The sequence below is a fragment of the Copadichromis virginalis genome, linkage group LG15 (assembly GCF_057382275.1).
Source record: "Copadichromis virginalis isolate Kocher_CV1m ecotype Utaka linkage group LG15, C_Virginalis_male_GT1.1, whole genome shotgun sequence".
Lineage (NCBI taxonomy): Eukaryota > Metazoa > Chordata > Actinopteri > Cichliformes > Cichlidae > Copadichromis > Copadichromis virginalis.
The window spans coordinates 36,314,925-36,334,388 of NC_140632.1; the positions used below are offsets into that span (position 1 = coordinate 36,314,925).

The 19,464-nt window shown below is 41.7% G+C and overlaps 2 protein-coding genes across 7 annotated transcripts in view; one reads left to right on the forward strand and one right to left on the reverse strand.

The window, feature by feature from the left end:
• The window catches only part of camsap2a (calmodulin regulated spectrin-associated protein family, member 2a), a 45,114-nt gene extending 31,020 nt beyond the window's left edge, over positions 1-14,094 (reverse strand). For all 4 annotated transcript variants that reach the window (XM_085433183.1, XM_085433181.1, XM_085433180.1 and 1 more), the window contains exons 1-2: positions 13,460-14,094; positions 10,393-10,652 (exon numbers count right to left, since the gene is read on the reverse strand). In XM_085433183.1, coding sequence (XP_085289309.1) covers positions 10,393-10,652; positions 13,460-13,598 — 399 coding nt within the window. In that variant the 5' untranslated portion in view covers positions 13,599-14,094. The remainder of the gene's footprint in view (positions 1-10,392; positions 10,653-13,459) is intronic.
• A 391-nt stretch (positions 14,095-14,485) lies between these two features.
• Positions 14,486-19,185, forward strand: ddx59 (DEAD (Asp-Glu-Ala-Asp) box polypeptide 59). Of its 3 annotated transcripts, none has more exons than XM_085433184.1 (8): positions 14,486-14,559; positions 14,810-15,650; positions 16,005-16,187; positions 16,307-16,396; positions 16,610-16,861; positions 17,867-18,019; positions 18,599-18,727; positions 18,826-19,185. In XM_085433184.1, the coding sequence occupies exons 2-8, from the start codon at positions 14,823-14,825 to the stop codon at positions 19,084-19,086; spliced, it is 1,896 nt and encodes a 631-aa protein (XP_085289310.1). In that variant the 5' UTR covers positions 14,486-14,559; positions 14,810-14,822; the 3' UTR covers positions 19,087-19,185. The 3 variants fall into 3 exon arrangements, with proteins under 3 accessions (XP_085289310.1, XP_085289311.1, XP_085289312.1); XM_085433185.1 differs by having other exon boundaries at positions 14,502-14,573; XM_085433186.1 differs by lacking the exon at positions 14,486-14,559 and adding an exon at positions 14,584-14,698.
• Positions 19,186-19,464: the final 279 nt, after the last annotated feature.

The following is a 19,464-nucleotide window of genomic DNA, read 5'->3' on the forward strand; positions in this document are numbered from 1 at the left end:
CACAAAAGGAATCAAACTGCTTTCCATGAGCTAACCAAGTTAATCAGGCTGAAACTTTGAATGTCCTTGTGAAGATTCACAATTATGCAGTCGACCAAAGTTAGACAAAAAGAGCCAACGTTACGAAAGGTATTTCTGGAGAAAGATATTCGTGAGCCATTTATAAGGTGAAAGAGGGCAGAGTAGTAAGAGTCCACATTTACTTATTTACGTGGAGTAAAAAGGCTGACTCGGTCAACAAAGGTTGGTAACTTGTACTAGAAATGACCTGCTAAGACAGCCAGAACCCCCACACAGTCCAAATGTAAGTGACGATAAATATGACACAAATGTATTATTTGTATCTCTGAAATGAATTTTCTATCTGCCGTCTCATTATTCCAATGCCTAATTTCCACTATCTGGCAACCAGGCGGCAAAGCAAACCCATTTAATAATACACTGCCGAGATGCTTCCAGTTGGCCTTCATTTAGCCTGTCCAAACAGTGTCCCAAAGACATACAAACAACAGAAAGTGTGCGCACACATATCCATAATCTGCCCTTTATTTCCACAACAAAATGAACAACTCCAGGCAACATCAATTTTAAAGGCCAAGGGAGCAGCGTAAATCCTCTGAGGGCTCCTTTTCTCTCTCACATCTCCTCCCCCTCTGCCGAGTAATGTGAGAATATCGATTTGGATTGGCTGCGGTCTGACGAGATAAAATGACAACAGTGAGAGTAAGTGTTGTTTACTCGACCGCAGACCTGAAGCCTCTAATTGGACTGAATGAAAACATACTACTGTGTGGGTGAAAGAGGTTAGCGTAGGACTGCGCGTTCATTCGGCTGTTAGTGGAACTGGAATCAAGCATACTTTAGAAAATGACACCTTCTGTCTGCGCTTAAATGTGAAAAAATGCAGTTTTGATTATTTGTGTAAACATTCGTGACATGAGAACTGAAGATGGCGACTTTTGTGTTGTGTTGCCGTGGAGATGGTTGACCCAATACTGAGACTGTAAAGGACGATGCTGAAGTAGGAGAACGGCTTACGTGAGCTCAGATGAGTCAGTAAGCATTCAGTTATTTTCACCTAAATCCTTAAACAACGTGTTTGAAGTATTATTAATAAAAAGCTTAAAATAAAAAGCTTTAGTACTGTGAATTGCATGAAATCAAGTGGGAAACTGTCAAGAGTTAGGAAGAGAAACAAAAGCACACTGTCAGAGCAACATTTCACAGTATTTGTGCTACACTAAACTTCCCCACTTTGAAAGGATTAGATTATTAGCTTCTGTGTTTCCATGTTCCAAAAAAAAAACAAAAAAAACAAATGTAACTGTCTTGTTATATTTGAATAAAGCTGAAAATGCCTCTTTAAAGGTCCAAGCTTTCATCGAGCTAAATGCATGCTTGGGGTGTTCCACTTCTTCGGGAGAGTCGCTGCTCCGTGTAACGGTCAAACAAATGGACTGTGAAGGATCAGCTGACCATGTGTGAATGTCAAATGAAATTTAGGAGACGAGAGAAAGCCTTTGGTGACTGGATGGATGCAAAGGAAAGAGTAAAGAAAGAGGAGAAGAGGCAGATAGGTTGCTGCCAGAGGAAAGGGTCAGCTTTCCTCATTGACTGCAGACCTCCCTGTTGTTTAAAGTAAGGCTTGTTTCCTCTGTTTTATCCCGTGATGTCATGTTTCCTAACCTTTTGGTTTGTGGAGCACATATGCTTCCCCTCAACGATGCTCTACCTCATATTCATGCATCTGCACATATTAAACCTTGCAGCAGCTCTGGCTAGAAGTAGCTCCACTGGGGTATTCAGAGATCAAATGCCCTGCTGGAGGGTATCTAAATGGCTGAAAGAGGGGGAAATGTCACTTATTCATGCCCTTTGATGGAGACTTTTTAATCATAAGGCTGCTTCTCTGTCCCTTAATTCGATTCATCCCCAAGATATCACTTTTATCTCATGGCGATTACAAAAACTGTACAAATAGTTAAATGCTAAGTCATTCTGATTTAATGAATAAACAGGTTACAGACACAAGCACACATACACACACACTATTTTGCTTTCTCATCTAAGCTGATTGTGTCTATAAATCTTGTTTAGATTTCTCAGGAGGTGAGAAGATGCTGCTTCACGGTCAATATCCTGTTTTTATTGTGCTGCTGTATTGCTGGCTTTCTGTATTTCCACCCGGGCAAACACAAAGAAGGCAAACACGGCTCATCCTTAATATGGCTTCATGGTTGAAAAAAAAAAGAAGAAGGGGGGGAAAATAGCAAAGATGGAAATCCACCACAGAAGCCTGATTTAACACAGCACAAAAGAATTGCAAATATGAACCGCAGTGACCTACAAAAGACAGCGCGTGTGACGATTTTTTTCAACCTCACAATCTGTTGTAAATAAACCGAAATCTCAATGTCAGAGCTCTGAGCTGCTTGCTGATCCCTGACACAGGTATTCAGAGAAAGATGCTTCTATAGACTGAGTTTATTTCGACGGAAAATGATCTGGACAGAGTTAATGACTAAACAATACTCGCTTACAATAAAAGCTTGTAGGACTGCACTGAGTCATCATGGATAATGATCCGCTTGTGTCTGTTTTTCTGGTTGTTCGAGGCTTCGCTGATCCTCCCAAACTTCTGCACAATGGTCTCCTGTGCGACCACATGGCCATGGTAGCACACATACTCAGGGGTGATGTAATATTGAAAAGCAGTCTGCTTTTAGAATTAAAGCTCTCCTGACCTGGCACTGAGTCTCGATGCTGGGGCAGATGTCTAAAAACTGAAACTGTCTAGCTTCAGGTAAATTCACGCCAACTCAGCTGGACATGGAAAACCACTCAGCTGTACCTCTCTTTTTGAAGGTCAACACAAGTACCAAAGGAAAGGCAAAAAGCTGGACCGAGAGAGCTTTACTTTCTATTACATGGAGTGAAAATAGGAGAAAAAAAACCCAACAAGGTTTAAGATTTTATCTTTTTTTTAGAGTTTATTCCACTGTGAAGGAGCTGAAATGAGTAGGATTTGCTATAGTCCCAGTTACCAGGTGCTTTTGTTAGGATGCCTGGGTTGTTGACCCAGGGTTTTTGAGTTTATTATATTATTTATAATTTCTAGTCTTTGGGTTTTTGTTAGAGTCATGTCTTATGGTTTGTCTCTGTGTAATCCTTAATTGCTGTCTTCCCTGTCCGCTATATCCCCGTGTCCAGTCAGTGTCTGTGTCTGCCCTGGTCCCACGTCTCTGTTCCCTCTGTTGTAGTGCCTGCATGTGAGTCTGTGTCTTTTGTTCAGTCTGTGTTATGTGTTTCCTGTTTTACTTTGAAGGTCTCTGTCTTATCTCAGTGTGTTCAGTTTACGCTTCCTTGTCTTGTCAGTTCTGATTTGCCCCAGCTGTGTTTCCCTCCTGTTGTCCATTCCCTGATTGCTCCCTCTATGTATTTAAGCCCTATGTTTCAGTTTTTTATTGTTGCGATCTACCCTGATCTAGCTGTGTGTTTTGTCTGCCCGTGTAAGTTATTTGGATTCTTACTTTTGTTCTGTTTGAGTTCAGCATTAAAGCTGTTTCAGTTTACGTTTGTCTCTGGAGTCTGCACCTTGGGTCCTTTTCCTGCCTGCACACAGCCGCCACATAACAGCTTTAGACAATCATAGGAAGATTATTTTTTATACAAAGAGCACTACAGGAACTAACTCGACAAGAACAATCTAACAACCACACAGTGAGACTTCAAATGAAAATTAATGAATTGGCACTAAAGGAAACCAAGAAAATGTGAAGTTCATCAACAAAGTTATTACAATTAATCCTGCATGGAATAGTCAAAGGAGCTTGCAAAGAAAAGCGTCTGGACTTCTTTAAGTTGCTTGAAGACGTTTCACCTCTCATCCGAGAAGCTTCTTCAGTTCTAAGGTCAAATGGCGGGGAGTCCCAGATTTAAACCTAGTGGGAGTAACCCCCCACAGAGGGACAAAAGGACCCCCTGATGATCCCCTAATCGCCTGAGCCAAGGTGTGAAACTGGGTGTGGGTCCCAATCAGCCAGGGTTTCGGGTGAGCTCATTGTGAAACCTGGCCCCACCTTATCATGTGATTTCCTGAGGTCAGATGGCCCAGGATGTGAGTGGGCGTTAAGGCGTCTGGGGGGGGAACTCAAAACTGGATTATAGATGGCAGACAGTTGGTGTTGTAAACCACCGCCTCTGTTCAAAGATGGTCGCTCACAGTGGACATAGATGGCTTCTTTCACTCCTCTTTCAAACCATCTGTCCTCTCTGTCCAAAATGTGAACATTGGCATCCTCGAAAGTCTTTAAGTTGCTTGAAGAAATGTCTTCAAGCAACTTAAAGAAGTCCAGCTGCTTTTCTTTGCAAGCTCCAATGACCTGAATGACTGAGAACCTTCACAGACACCTGCATAGAATATTTATATCTTTACTTTTTTCACACCAATGTCAGTCAAGACCAAAATGGTGGCCTGACCAACACAAATGCATGACAGTTTAATTAACTTTAAGCCTTTTCCCAGTAATTCTGCCTGATCTGTCACAAGTTAATGTTGCATTTTCCCTGAAAAAGCTTCTGGTGTGACACAGAATTGCAGGTTTAAGAGATTAAATGTTTTTATGAAGATCATTGCTATAAACCTAAAATTTAAAACCTTCCAGTTTTCTGTGCCTTTAATTACCTTTTCTTTACAAAATGCACAAAACACCAACTGAGAACGCTGGCATCAGTTGTGGGAATTCAGCACTTAACCAGCATGCCTTCCATATGCTCCAAACCCGAAGCTAGCAATTATTTAGAAACCTCAAAGCTACCCTTGGAACTTGACTGAGGGACAGTACCATGGCTTCCATCCAGTGTTGACCTACTCTGTTGAAATGCATGCACTCCGAGTCCTCCCATCATCTTTGAAAACTCCCTCTGTGTTGACATATTTTCATGTGTGGATCGTCTCTATTTCACAGGCTAAATGGATCAGCAAAAACAGGAAACACTGCTGCAGATTTTCTGCAGAGCACTGACTGATTTTACCAGTTATCGGGAATTCTGGATTTCTGCTAGCCAAGCACTGTGGCTTGCTCCACATGTTTGACTTTGCAGATTTTTACCCCAGATCTCCACTAGCATAAAAGCATTTATTTACTATAGAAAGACGCAGTTCTCAGGCCATCACGTGACATTGTGTAATGTGGTTCGCTGCTTATCCATCCATACTGTACTGCCCTGAGTCACTGCTGGCATTAAGCATAACTTCCTGCCTGTGACTCCGCTGAGGCCAGCAAAGACAGAAAGAACTTGGATGTGCCTCTCTTCAACCCTGCTGCTTCAGCTCGTCTTTGTTCACAAGATCAGTTGCAATACAAGAAGAAAAAGATTCTGAGGAAGCCGGTCTGATGTTGACAAGTGTGTTGTTACATGCTTGGCACATAATTTTCTGAATTCATCTTCTGTGTGCGCCTCTTTGCACACGAAGCAGCGTGACAGCGTTGCCGTGTGCTTCTATCAATCCTGCATTTCGGCGTCTCTCCTGGAGTCCATCTCCTCTACTATAACAGCCACTACACACACACAGAGCACACAGCTGCACATACAAGTTCATATCGCAAATAACGACATATGCAGCATAAGCACCCCCACTCTTGCGCCCACCTACACACAAACGCAACACCCAGCCAACTGGTGTGTAACCATGGAAACGGAGTGCCTGCCCAATAGGAGGAGTGATGGAGGCAGCAAAGGAGAGGGAGAATAACAGGAGGAAGTGTACGCTCCTCCATCCATCCATGGTATATATATGTCTTGATGAATCAGTCTGTCACAGTAAAACTAATATTTGGTACACACAGTGTGTATATGGCTGTTGCAATCATTTTTCATCACTCCAAGCTGACGAAAATCCAACTGGGATGGAAATGTACTTAAAATGGTTGATATGGTGTCCATGTGCAGGCCTTTCATCACATTATCAGTAGCAGCTTTATTTAAATAAATAAAGTATTAATGTAGGACAAGTCCTATCATACAGACCAGCAATAAAAACAGTTGTATTATCAGCTGCTAGAGGGAACTGTTGTCCTGCAGAGGTAATGCACGTATGACACAGTTATGTTTCTTGATGCTTCAAAGCTAGCATGTTGCAAGATGACATTCCTCGTCCAGTTTGTTCCAGACCAAATGGGCTCAAATTAAGAAGCTTGAATATAATGTGAAAGTCTAACTTGTGCAATAAATGTGTTATATAATTGGCAGGCAGCTAAACAGAGGGCCAGAACTAGGTTGAATGTAATTAAGTTCGCATACATATAACGAGCATAGCTACCAATAAGGTAAACCTCTGAAAGAATATGACTATAGTGACTATAACCCTGTTTTTGTTTTATTGTTCGTCTTATATACAGTCACAGAGACACATAAAGCCAGTAAATAACCCAGAAAAAAGGACGTGGTGCTTCTACCGGTGGTACTACCAGCAGAAGCACCAGTTCACAAAGCGTACAGTTCACAAAATAAACGCATTATCATCTAATATATAATGAAAATCTCATAGCGGCATCATGAACTATTTACTGCTGCTTTATTAAATTAAATAGTTATGACATCCACTGTTCAGTTGTGAGATTATTTAAAGAAACATACATATGCTTGGAATCTATTGTTTCCAATTACTATACTGTAACTAGGCTGTTCTGCATGTCATCACAAAATTCAGAAGTCAGTCTCTTAAATCTGACTTTAATCTTATAAATCTCTCTTAAATCTCACAAGTCTGATTTTAATCTTATTTTGACTTTAATCTCAAAAGTCTGACTTTAATCTCAAAAGTCTGACTTTAATCTCAAAAGTCTAAGCTTCATAGCTTCATAACATGACTCAAAAAGTCATGACCCCAAATTATAGACTTTTACTGGCTCTAATCCTCTTCTGTAGGTTACACACACACACACACACACACACACACAGAGTTTGTCCTTTGGCTACATTCTCACCCCAGCCAATATAATTTAATTTCACCATGGCAACAGAGTGACTTTCTCCAGGATTAATTTTTCAAGTGAAGACACTGCTTGATATTTGATAAGGATTATCTGTTGATTATTGTCTCAAACTTCCTTTTTTGTCACATGCCACATGTACAGTGAAACAACACAAACATGATATTCCTGCTGCAGTACACACCTTTGTGTTTTAAATAAATCCTCCATCATTCCAGAGGACTCACTCAAAGAAGGCCACTGCACTTCCACAAATGAGCACAAGCCTAGCAATTAAAGCTTTTCTCAGCAGGTAATTGTGTTCGCTGTAGTGCTGCATGGGAGCGACAATGTTTAACGCTAACAATATTTCAGTATTGCCCACCTTGACATCCCTCTTTATTCTTTGAGAGCACTACAGGTGGGGAGAGTCAGGGATACAGAATGTGTGTAGGCGACCGAGTGGGAGGAAACTGCGATTTGGATTCTGCATCTTCACGTGTAGAAATGTGTCACATGGCAGAAGAGAGAAGGCTGAGTGGGCAGAATAGTGGCAGAAACGAGAGGGAAGGAAAAATACGACTATAAAGCAACGTCGGGTCGGCAACCTAACGAAATGTCAGCAGTGTGCTCGGTCCTGACACGTGTCAGACGAGACGTCAGCAGCATCTGATTCTGTAGCTGCCTGACCTACTAAAGCTGCCTTCAACATCCTCTAAAGTTGCTTATTCTGAATATTCTTATTCTTCATGCAAACTGCTGAGTCAAAAAAGATGCTAAGCCAAAATGCCACGAAGCATTATTTAACGACACTGCTGGTGCTCTTATCCCGAGCAGCTTACATATACAGCTGCAGGCAGGTGCTCGGTCTCTGCTTCTGGAGTAAAAGCAGTGATGTTTTTCTTTCACTAAAACTTCTCAACACAGCAAACCACCTTGTCTGATTCTTCCAGAAGAAATGCCTTTTTCTCTATCACATGAGTTCACGTCAGACACCTAACAGCCAAGGTAGACACTCAAACAGTCTCTTAATAATTAATAAAGCTCTTCTTGAGCTGCAGTGTGCAGCCAGCTGATCAATATTAATACTGTCTCGCAGTGCTTATCAAACTGCAATCATTCCACTAGTGGAAACACTTGCTCGGTTTGGGTCAGGTTGCTGCCCCAGCAGTGTTCATGAAGACAATGCACTAGCTGTCAGTTCAGTGGATTATTATTTATTCTCACATCAACGTAATTCAGACACTGCACAGATTTTGTACACTTTGTGTGAGTTACATAGAATCTGTCTGCACCGGACGTTTAGATTGTTTGTCGACTTGTTGGGTAACATTTATAAAACTGAGAAAAATCACATCTTCGTGTCTCATTTAATGTCCAGTCTTGGAAATACCAAGGATTTAATGACAACTTTTAACAGACAAAGACCAATGGTGGTGCAGACAAAGAGCCAAGAACAAAGCAACGGGATACAGCAAAACAGGAGGTGGGAGGAATAAGGAGCAAGGAAAAAGACAAGTGAACACAGAGAGGGAAGTGATTGGATTTAATGGGAATGATTAAAAAAGGGGAAAGATTTGGAAATAAAGTAAAAGAGGGGATTTGAAAGTGTCAGGAAGGTAACTAGGGAGTAAGGAAAAAGCACAGAAAGAAAGAAGATAAGAAGAGATGATTAAAACAGAAGAAAAAGGCCAGGACAGAGCATGGAAAAGGAAAGTAATTTCACACTCTTCTAACAGCTCATTTTCACATTCACAAAAACCTGCTCTGTCACACAAACACAAATGCTGACACCCTCTAGCACAACATTCAGCCATGAACCGCAGTGAATTACAATCAAATAAAGAATCCTTGCATTGGGGCAATTGTGGCTCAAGAGTTGGCAGTTCGTCTTGTGACCGGAAGGTTGCCGGTTTGAGCCCCGGCTCGGACAGTCTCAGTCGTTGTGTCCTTGGGCAAGACACTTCACCTACCGCCCACTGGTGATGGCCAGAGGGGCCGATGGCGCGATATGGCAGCCTCACTTCTGTCAGTCTGCCCCAGGGCAGCTGTAGCTGCTTCCACCAGTGAGTGAATGAATAGTGGAATTGTAAAGCACTTTGGGTGCCTTGAAAAGTGCTATATAAATGCAATCCATTATTATTATTAGTGAGACTAGCCAAATAACACTCACATGTGCAAGATTTCCCTTACCTTTAAAAACCCATTAAAATTTAAACCTGGGAGAAATGGTTGCACTGAAACACTTGTAGTAATCTGGAAACTAAGTGCTTTAAACGTAACCGCAAACAAAACTTAAATAACTTTTACATTAGCATTGGAGGGAAATTAAAACCAGCAAGACTCTACAAGCAGACTGCAGGCATACTGTGTGCTAATTGTGTTGCAATTGCAAATTCACTGAAGCAATAAAGCCTCCTATTGGGATTTTGCCCCAAAATAATGAGGATACCTCAATCTCGCGCAGTATGCTTCCTGCAAAGTCATCTCATCTCTGACACTGACAGACTGAGAGGAGCTGCGAGTGTACAGTAAATCCCACCCTACAGCATGCTTTCATGAAGAAAATACCAACCTGCACAGAGCAGTAAAAGCCTTGAGGTGTGAATCGGCTTGAGAAATGACAAATTCAAGACAAAAATCTGTATGAGAGATGTGTGTAAGTGACACTCTCCATCTTGTTGCATTCTCTTGTTACACTTTGGTCATCTTGCATTGTTATTCTAATGCAATGTGTAGAAGCTGTTGGTGTCCAGCTATACTCCATTAAGAGACTATGTGATTTCCACAAAGTAGTTTAATCACAGTTTAGTATGAGCCAAACTGTATATATATGAACATGAATAAGAACTACTGTGGTTTGTCATGTTTACCTGAATTACCATAGAGAAATGTTTTACAAATAATGGAAGGAAAAAAATGTCCTGATCAGTAAGCAATAAAGGTTTGCACATAAGTTTAAATAAGGGAATACATTTAGTACCTTAGCAAACAATATTAAACTTGGCTTGATCAAGCTAATAAGTAAAATGCATTTATTTACTCTAATATTCTAAAGGAACAGCATACTCTATGGAAACCATGAAATGTGAATATACTATGTAGCTGGGAGAGAAAAAGCTGCAGGGTGATCTTGTATTTGAGTGCATGAAGGCGTAAAAATATGCGTTTCTGCACCTCGACAGACCAGAATGTCTGCTTAAGTAAAGTTTCAGCAACAGCAAGATCAAATAATCGGAAGAGGAAGGAGACTGTATGCGTGATAGATGTCTGAGTTACTGAGAAAGCAAAGCAAAGGTTTACTACCACTGTATTACCACCAACAGCTGGGTGCACGCCTAATACATTACTAAATTCACGCACATAAGAAAGAATCTTTACTGTGTACAGTTTATCAGCTTTCACACAGCTCCCCTACCATTTGCAGAGGCCTCTTTCGCAGGTCTCTCTCAGTCACCAGTCTCTCCTGGTCGGTGACGTACAGACCGCGTTGAGCTAGCGCCTGGATGACAGCATCGTGACCCAGCAGCGGCTTGGCAGCGTCACTCTTTAGGATAAGGCTGCCGGCCCTGCAGTAGAGGTCTGCAGATAGCAGGAGGCTGGCCACAGGAGGCTTCAGGTGCTCCTGCTCATACTGGTCTGTGTAGAAAGGGTCCTTCAAGTCTGCTGGGATGCTGTCTGCGTGATAGAGCAGAGGAAGCAGAATCAGCTGACAAGCAGAGCTTAATAGCAACATGGCGCCAAATCATTTAAATAACAATTTATGAATCAATTCATATTAGACATTAAAATGCTGGCAAACATCAGCATGTTTCTAAATTGCTTGCCTTGCCACATCATTGAGGATCATATACGAGAAGGTAAACAAGTATATAATTAAAAGCGCTGATGTAAACAGAGGAAAACAGCTGAAAGCATTCTGGAGCATTAGTTTTCTACCTTTCTAATGAATAGTCATTTAAATTTTCTAATACGATTAAAAAAAAATAGGATAAACTCAGATGAGCTAATATCAAGTTTGGGCCGTGTTATTCTAAATCTGTCTTCACTGAGGATTTTTCCCTCTGTGGACAGATTGTCTAGCAATACTTTGGCACAACTACTTGTTTTCGTTGCCATGCTTTGACAATAACATCACATGGATATGTGTGGATAGACCTTGGCGTTGCTATAGCAACTGCAGGATGAGCGGTAACCTGATCGATTCATCGAGTGTGTATCTCTGCAGCTTCCAGCTCCCTGGGAACACCCTTCTCACTGCCTGCCTCATCAAAGAGAAAGGCTGCACGTGAGCGTGTGTGCATGTGTGTTCATTACCTCAGGCAAGTCCACTGCACGGGGGATAGCGTACAAATAATTTGAGCAATTCTGGCCCACACCTTTCTATCAAGTGTTTTCACAAATCCACGTCTGGGAACATAAAGTATGTTATGCACAGTTGTTAGTAAAGCTACTGCAAACCCTTCTTTCCCTGGTGCAGATTAAGGAAGCCATGATTAAGCGTTTTCAAATGAGACTATTTGAAAACATTAAATTATGTCTGCAAGCAAAACAGACGCAGGGCTCGTCCCTGTCTCCTTGGCACGGAGAATGGATCTTAATTAGGATAAAAGCCTGTGTGTGTGTGTGTGCGAGTGGTGATCCACACACTGACAGCTTTATGCTGCCCATCCTCCAGCACATGCACACGGAGGTCAATGAATCACCTGCTTTGACTGACCGCTATCAGCAAGGTCATCTGTACACAGTGTTATTACAGCAGAGAATCGCAGGCAGAAGTAGCAACTATCCAGGTTACAGGGTTTCCTGTCAGCACTATATTCATATTAAGGATCCTAACAAACAACAAAAAATACACTGTCTTTATATTAACCCCCCGCACCGCCTTCATCATCCACAGGGAGAGGTCAGAGGTCAGGCTGAGCTCACGGAACACCACCTCTGGAGCTGCTTAGGAGACGATTTTTTATGTTATCTTTCAACATTTTGTGTCCTGGTTTATATTCTGGCATGCTCCTAATCGTTTTAAGGACAAAGAAAACGTTGAGCATGAAGAAGTCGGTTTTATCTTTTTCATTAGCTTGGTAGTATTTGAGCTTTTACTCATGCAGACTCACAATCTTCCATTCAGTCATTGTTACAACTTAATACTTTAAACAAGGACATCCGGAAAAACGTCTTGTTAAGTGAATACAGAGGGAATTACACTCATTGTCTGTCAGCCTCTGGTTTTTACCTGGTATTAAATGGCGCTGCTGTTCTGAGTTCTGAATCAGGACACTGTAAATGTTGGGGGATAGCATTTGACAGCGACTCCTGACAGCAGATGATCTGCTGTACAGCTCACATCTCGCATGTACTCGACTGCATATTCTTGATGTATTCTCGCCTCAATCTAATGAGGCGGATGCATGTAAAGCTTTCACAGCAGCGTAGGCTGGGATCTGGAGATGATTTCGCTCCCTTTCTCTTTCTTGCCCTTCCCCTCCCTCTCTGGGGGGCTGTATTTTTGGAATCAGCCCATTTCATTCAGTTCTGACTGAAAATACACAAGAGAATCAGCAAGGGATCTCATGTTTGCTGAGATATAAGCAACACAGAAACAAGGAATGACGCTCTCAAATAAACTGAGACGATGTGTATGAATCAGGAATATAATACAATAACAACAAAAAAAGAGATAAAGATGAACGAGTTGATAAAATGGGAAAAGGATAGCACAGAAGGATCTTGCACTGCATTTATTAAGACACATTTGCAGTTACTGCTTGGATCCTTTTTATAAAATTGAAAAAACACCTTTTCCCGCTGTTGTTCATTTTACCTCGTGCATCCAAAAAAGATGTGGATACTCCACCAAAACAGATGTTTGTGCTGTAGTTTTCTATTATAGATGCTCAAATGGGAGCCACATAATCACACTGATTTGCCACTTTATTATCACTGCATTGCTGGATATGCATCCATGCATCCCCTATATCAGTTATAGTATTTAATGCTAATTCCACTGAAACTGTGGGATTACATCCACTTCGTTAGGTGTCACAGGATGTCAGGCCATACTTACTTTGCAGGCTATTTACTTTGCAGTTCTGACATGGATGCAGCACCCTGGAGGTGACATCATTTGAAACAGGTACTTTAATATCTCTATAAGTATTCTCCATTAAATACCACCCACCCACCCCATTGATTAGGGACCACAGGAAGTGTTTTTTTTAACCTTTCTTTCGTTTGGTATAACACGTATTGCTTTCCTCATAAGAAATGACTGCAAACGATGGTAGTTTCCATGTGAACCAGCCCATATGGGAATTGACTGATAATAAATCATAAATCTCCATTACACATTTGTTGCTTTGGGTTTATTTGGATTCTGACAAGCATGCATTAAAAACAAACAATCAAAAGAAAAGCATTAAAATCATAAACAGACTCGTGCTGCGTCCGGTTAACTGTTGCAGTCGGTGCGGTGATGAACCTACCTGTCCCGTATGCTTTGGCCACCAACCATGTGAGGCTGCAACACATTTTGGCTCGGGAAAAGTCATAGTGCTCAAAAGACTTTATTGCAGGAGCAACGAACGTCTTCTTAACATCCCTGACGTCCTGAACTTCACCCATATTTCACCCCTTGATTGTTCCCTCAAACCCTACGAAGCGAAAGCATCCCAGTACTGGAATTTGGTGGAAAACTATAAACAGCTGGAAACTGAAGAGATGGTCTGTCTTTCCGCAGATTATTCACAGATATGCATGTCCTTCCAGTAATAAAATGCTCTTGGGGCTAGGTTTGTTTTGTTTTTTTTCGGTCTCGTTCACACAATAGGTCGCTACTCCTGGTGTTTTTCATCCATTCTGTTTTCTACCAGTTGAAAGGCTCTCCGTCTGAACAAGCTAGGTTTCCTTGAAAATCAGAGAGGAGGGAAAAATGCTCGTCGACTGGAATGAAAACAACAATATTTCCATTATTTGAGTTGTTTGGCAGCAGACGGCTTCTTCCTTTCATGGCCATGTGTCATTGTATGAATAACCTGTGTGTTTTGCATTCGGTCCTCTATTTGGTGCCGTGATGCGGTTTTCCTGCCGCACTGAGGCTTTCTCTAGCTCTGCACGTTTTGTTGTCCAACGCGCATGTGTGAACGGTGCTTTCAAACTCCACTGGGAATTTTAACACTTTTATCTTAATTCTTTGGAATCAACCGCCCACAAACATATTGTACCGCAATATAGTCGGTAAAACGGCATTAACTTGCTACACTGCAAAATTTCCAACCCGGATTCGTTTAATGGGCTGCATTTTTATTACTTTTACTCATACTCTGTTACCCTGAACGCACCCTTAACGTAAAATATGACATATTAAAAAAATGAAATGAATAAGAAGAGGTCAGTATACAAAGATACACATTTTTAAAACGTCATGTTTTAAATACAATTTTGCTAAAGACAGCGATGTAAATAACAGGGGGGAAAGCGACTCAGCTCTACGAACTACAATTCCCAACGTGCAAAGGAAGTAATGTTGCGGCATCAGTGTGCGTCGGGAACTGTTTGCGACTGTCAGAGGATTTGACGCGAAGAGGTAATGTTGTTTTTGTAAGTAACAACCAAATGGTGGCTCAGAAGTGTAATTTCAAAATACTCAAAAACTTGGTTTCTTCGCAGCAGGAGTTATTTAAAACTTTTATTTGGAAAAAGTCAATTTGGCCCTTTTAAAAAAAGTGAGCTATGGAGGTTCTTCATACTCAATTTATTTGCAGCTGCTGCCATAACATGTCACCTAAATCTTTTGGCGTAACTGAGCGTTTACATCTGCTTTGTTGTGGTTACAGGTAGTATTTAAACATGTTTCTGCCACGAGCCCTGAAGGTGAAGAGACCTGCCGAGGGATCGGCTCAAGTTGTGGTTAAGAAAAGCAAAGTTGTTCAAGAGGAGGATAGCAAAAGTAGCTCCGAGACACCTGCTCAGAGCGAGGAAGCATGTGAAGACACCCAAACACGAGATGCGACAACACACGCAGCTGCAGAGAGCTTAGCACCCGAAGATGGACACAGCTCCCTCTCAGATGACAGTGATGTTGATGATGATGAGGAGGAGGAACCAGTGAAATCATTTAAAAAGAACCAGAGATGGCCTGGGCCAGGAGAACCTGTCTGTGTGATGTGTGGTCGCTATGGAGAGTACATCTGTGATGCTACAGATAATGATGTTTGCAGTCTCGAATGCAAAGCCAGCCATTTAGTGCAAATGGGCATGGGGACTGGGGCAGATGCATTTATGCAAAAGGACCAAAATAGACATGAAAGGACTGTTCAAAGTCAACAGCCAGCTGCTGACCCTGGTAGGGTGGTTGAAAGTGAACCAGGCTACTCCTACAGGGAAGATCGGTTCATATCAGGCCTAACAGAGGAGCAAGTGCAACGAATTAAACAGGAGCTGGGCATAGAAACCCAGGGGAGAGATGTCACAAGACCTGTTGTTGAATTTGAGCACTGCAGCTTCCCTCCCACATTAAGTGGTAACCTGAAAAAGGCGGGGTATGACACACCTACCCCAGTCCAGATACAGATGGTCCCTGTTGGCCTCACAGGCAGGGATGTGATTGCGAGCGCTGACACAGGATCGGGGAAGACTGTAGCCTTTCTGCTGCCAGTGGTCGTGAGGGCACTCGAGGTACAGTATTGAAGCTAATATGCCACATGCAAATGCCATCAAGTTAAATTATATTTGAGGAGGCAGACATTTCTACAGCCTGGATAAATAGCACCACAGCCCAGATCTAAATATGTAAATCTGGACTGAATCTGCTTTTGTATCAAGCATTTGCCCTCCTGAGCTACCCCTTAGGAAGACACTAGACTCCAGTATCTGACAGAAAAGCTGCTCCGTAGCTGCCAGTGACCTCTGCAGATAAAAGAGTCGAATTGAATAAATGTATTCTCAAAAAGACACAAACAATTTTACATTTAAAAATTCACAAATGCTCTCTTGGTGACATGCAGTGTGCAACATTGCTTCTGCTTTCAGAAATCAGCACACAGTGTGGGCAGCCCTGTGGCTTTGATCCTGACCCCCACCAGGGAGTTGGCCATTCAGATAGAGAGACAGGCCAAGGAGCTTGTGATGGGACTCCCCAACATGAGAACTGCCCTGCTGGTCGGAGGCATGCCGCTTCCCCCACAGCTCCACCGCCTGAAGAGCAGCATCAAAGTACAGTCTCCGTTTTGTTTTGTTTTTCTTAAACAATAATTTCCTCCTGCTGCAGTCAAAGCTTGAGGCTGTACATTTGTCCCATGCCATGGTTTTGTTCATTTCTAAATCTCCTTTAGATTGTCATCGCTACTCCTGGGCGGCTCATTGAAATCTTGAAGCAGAAAGAGCTGAAGCTTGACAAAGTGAAGATTGTGGTGGTTGACGAGGTAGGACAAACATATTGAAATTCACAATTGACAAAAACTGTGCACTTTAAGACAAAGTAATTCAGTTCAATTCAATTTATATAGCTTTAAGGATTAGTAATGTAAAAGTTGTGTCTTTTAGAACAAACAACATAATGACAGCTTTTGAAAGTATTCATCATTCAAATCAGTTTTGAGAGTCCTGCAACATGAAAGTTGTGCTGCATCCTGTAGGTGGACACTATGTTGAAGATGGGCTTCCAGCAGCAGGTTCTGGAGGTTCTTGAGCAAGTCCCAGAAGAACATCAGACTCTTCTGGCGTCGGCCACCATCCCCACCGGGACGGAGGAGCTGGCTGCCCGGTTGGTCCGTGACCCTGTACGTATCACTATTGGGGAGAAGAACCAGCCGTGCGCCAACGTCCGACAGATCCTGCTTTGGGTAGAGGAACCTTCCAAAAAGAAGAAGCTGTTTGAGATTCTCAACGTAGGTCATAGATTAGATGCTTTTCAATCTTAACTTTGAGTTTTTAGATTAAAAATCATGAAGTCTTAAAAGGTTTATTATAAGTGGAGTATTTCTGGACACACCTCCACTGCCAGCATATGGTTTCTTTTACTGGTCAGTAGATATTTTTAGTTTTTGAATTCAAAAAAGGTCTAATTGGTCATTGCACTCAAAGAAAGTACTTTAGAAGAAAAACACAAAGTTTTTCATTAGATCAGTTTTAGGTTACAGTTCATTTACTGCTCAGTCTTGACACGCACTGATACCAGCTTGGTATTTTAACAGCTGGCTATTGTTGGTGGGAATATTATAAAGTCCAATAAAGAACCAGCCTCCCCTTCTGCCATATTTAGACAGCCACTGTGGACACTCTGGCCTCTATCTGAAGGAAACGGGTGGGCACAGAGCCACGGCACCACTCCAGGAATCCCAGCAATAGTTTGCACTGTTTATATAAAACAGAAATGGTCGACTTTAATTAACTTGAAGTAGAAAAGTGCTCTTAGGTTGTAGTTTGAGTAACATAAGACTCTTTTCTTATAACTCAGTAACTCATAGTGTAAAGCTATTGTCTCACGAGTGGTGAGTGAATTGTGGAATTGCAGAGGTACAAAACTGGGATTTGGACAAGACACGGCAAGAAAACCAACTATCTGGAGTGGACATGACTCAAAAACTAATCAAAGCAGTTGCTTCATATATTGCAGGTCTTACAGCATAGTGCATAATAGTTGGCTCAAGATTACAGAATGTTCTCCTAAAGAACAGTGAAATTAAGAAGGTATGATTGGGAGTATGCATTTCTTCCTTCCTGTCTTGTCAAGTTACAGTTACCTGTTGGAGTGCTGGAATGTATCCAGATATGTAGATGCCTCTACAGGCACATAGTATACATAATGTATTAGTTGTATAGCTTTTTTGGCAATATTTTTGTATAGAAAATATGTAAAATGTTTAAAAAAAATTTATTTTGTCACTTTTCAGGATGGTAAGCTGTACCAGCCTCCAGTGGTAGTGTTTGTAGAGAGTAAACTCGGCGCTGATCTGCTCTGCGAGGCAGTCGCCAAGGTGACGGGCCTCACTGCCGTGGCAATCCACTCTGACAAGAGCCAGTGGGAGCGCAACCGCATCCTCCGGGTGAGACCAGTGGGAAAACATGCACAGGGAAGAAAAACCAAACAATGCTTCCATGTTTGGTGTCCTAAAGTGTTTATCTTCAACAGCACAGACAGATACCCACAGCTGAGGCTTTCCCCAGGGATCTAGCTTTAGTCTGCATGTCCAATGCAAAGAGACACAATGCAGAAAAAAACACTGTTTTTCCATTTACGTGCTTTTCTTCTTAAATACTGACAATTTTTTTCTTTTCCAAGATCACAACTTCTATAGGTGAACAGGTGACTAAAGAGGTGTGACTTTATTGAAACAGTTAGACAAGGCCTGAAATAATCCAGAATAAATCTAAATTATTAGGAGTCAAAATGATTTATAATCCCAGAGTCCCACTTTTAGAGTATGTAATTTTACTGGCTGATTGTATCAGACATAAATATGCTGAATTATTTTATGGACACCTTGCTTTGTTATCTGCTGTGTGTAAAATATAATTATGGGAACAACATGCTAATAAAAACAGGCTTGCCAGTAAATGCAGTTCATTATTAATGTCTGCTGTATGTGGTACATACAGACTTCTAATTGTGGTTTTCTCTTCAGGGTCTTCTGGATGGTGACTTTGAGGTAGTGATCAGTACAGGTGTTCTGGGCAGAGGGCTGGACCTGGTCAATGTCAGACTGGTGGTTAACTTTGATATGCCAAACACAATGGATGAGTATGTCCACCAGGTTAGTCAGCACTGCTTAGTATCACTTTGATGTAGTTTCATTAGGAAAACCTTTCAATTACAACAGCTAATCTAATATTACCTTTTTTTCCCATCTAGGTGGGAAGAGCAGGTCGGCTTGGACACAGAGGAACAGCCATCACTCTTCTCAACAACAACAACAAACGGCTGTTCCTGGAGGTGGTGAGTCGAGTCAAACCCACTGGCTCCATTTTGCCCCCTCAGCTCTTAAACTCACCGCACCTCCATGAACAGCAAAGGAGAGAAAAGCAGAGAAACAAGAAGGACCACGAGGATTCACTGGTTACCACAAATAACCTCCTGGACATCATAAAGAAACATGACCGTCGCAAGAAGTAGCAACTTCTTCCAATCTTTCATGGAATGGTGCTTATTTATTGAGTAACCTGTAAATGTTTAGTTTGTATATTTCGTTTATAAATAAATGTGTTTTCTGTATCTGTTTTTTTTTTTTAGATCTGTGTTTTGTATGATTAATGCAAAGTGACTTAATCAAAAAGCTCCACACAATCTTCCACATTTTTCCGGGCTTGGAACTGGCACTAGTGGCACACGGTGATAGAGGAGTATGAAAGGGGCACTGAAAGAAGAATAAGAATCCTCATTAATCCAGACTTGAACTAAGGTCCAGATGCTTTTGAGCAAGGCACTGAACGCACCCTGCCATTTGTACAAACTTTAATCAGTCTGATTTTATTCTCATATATTATTCCAACT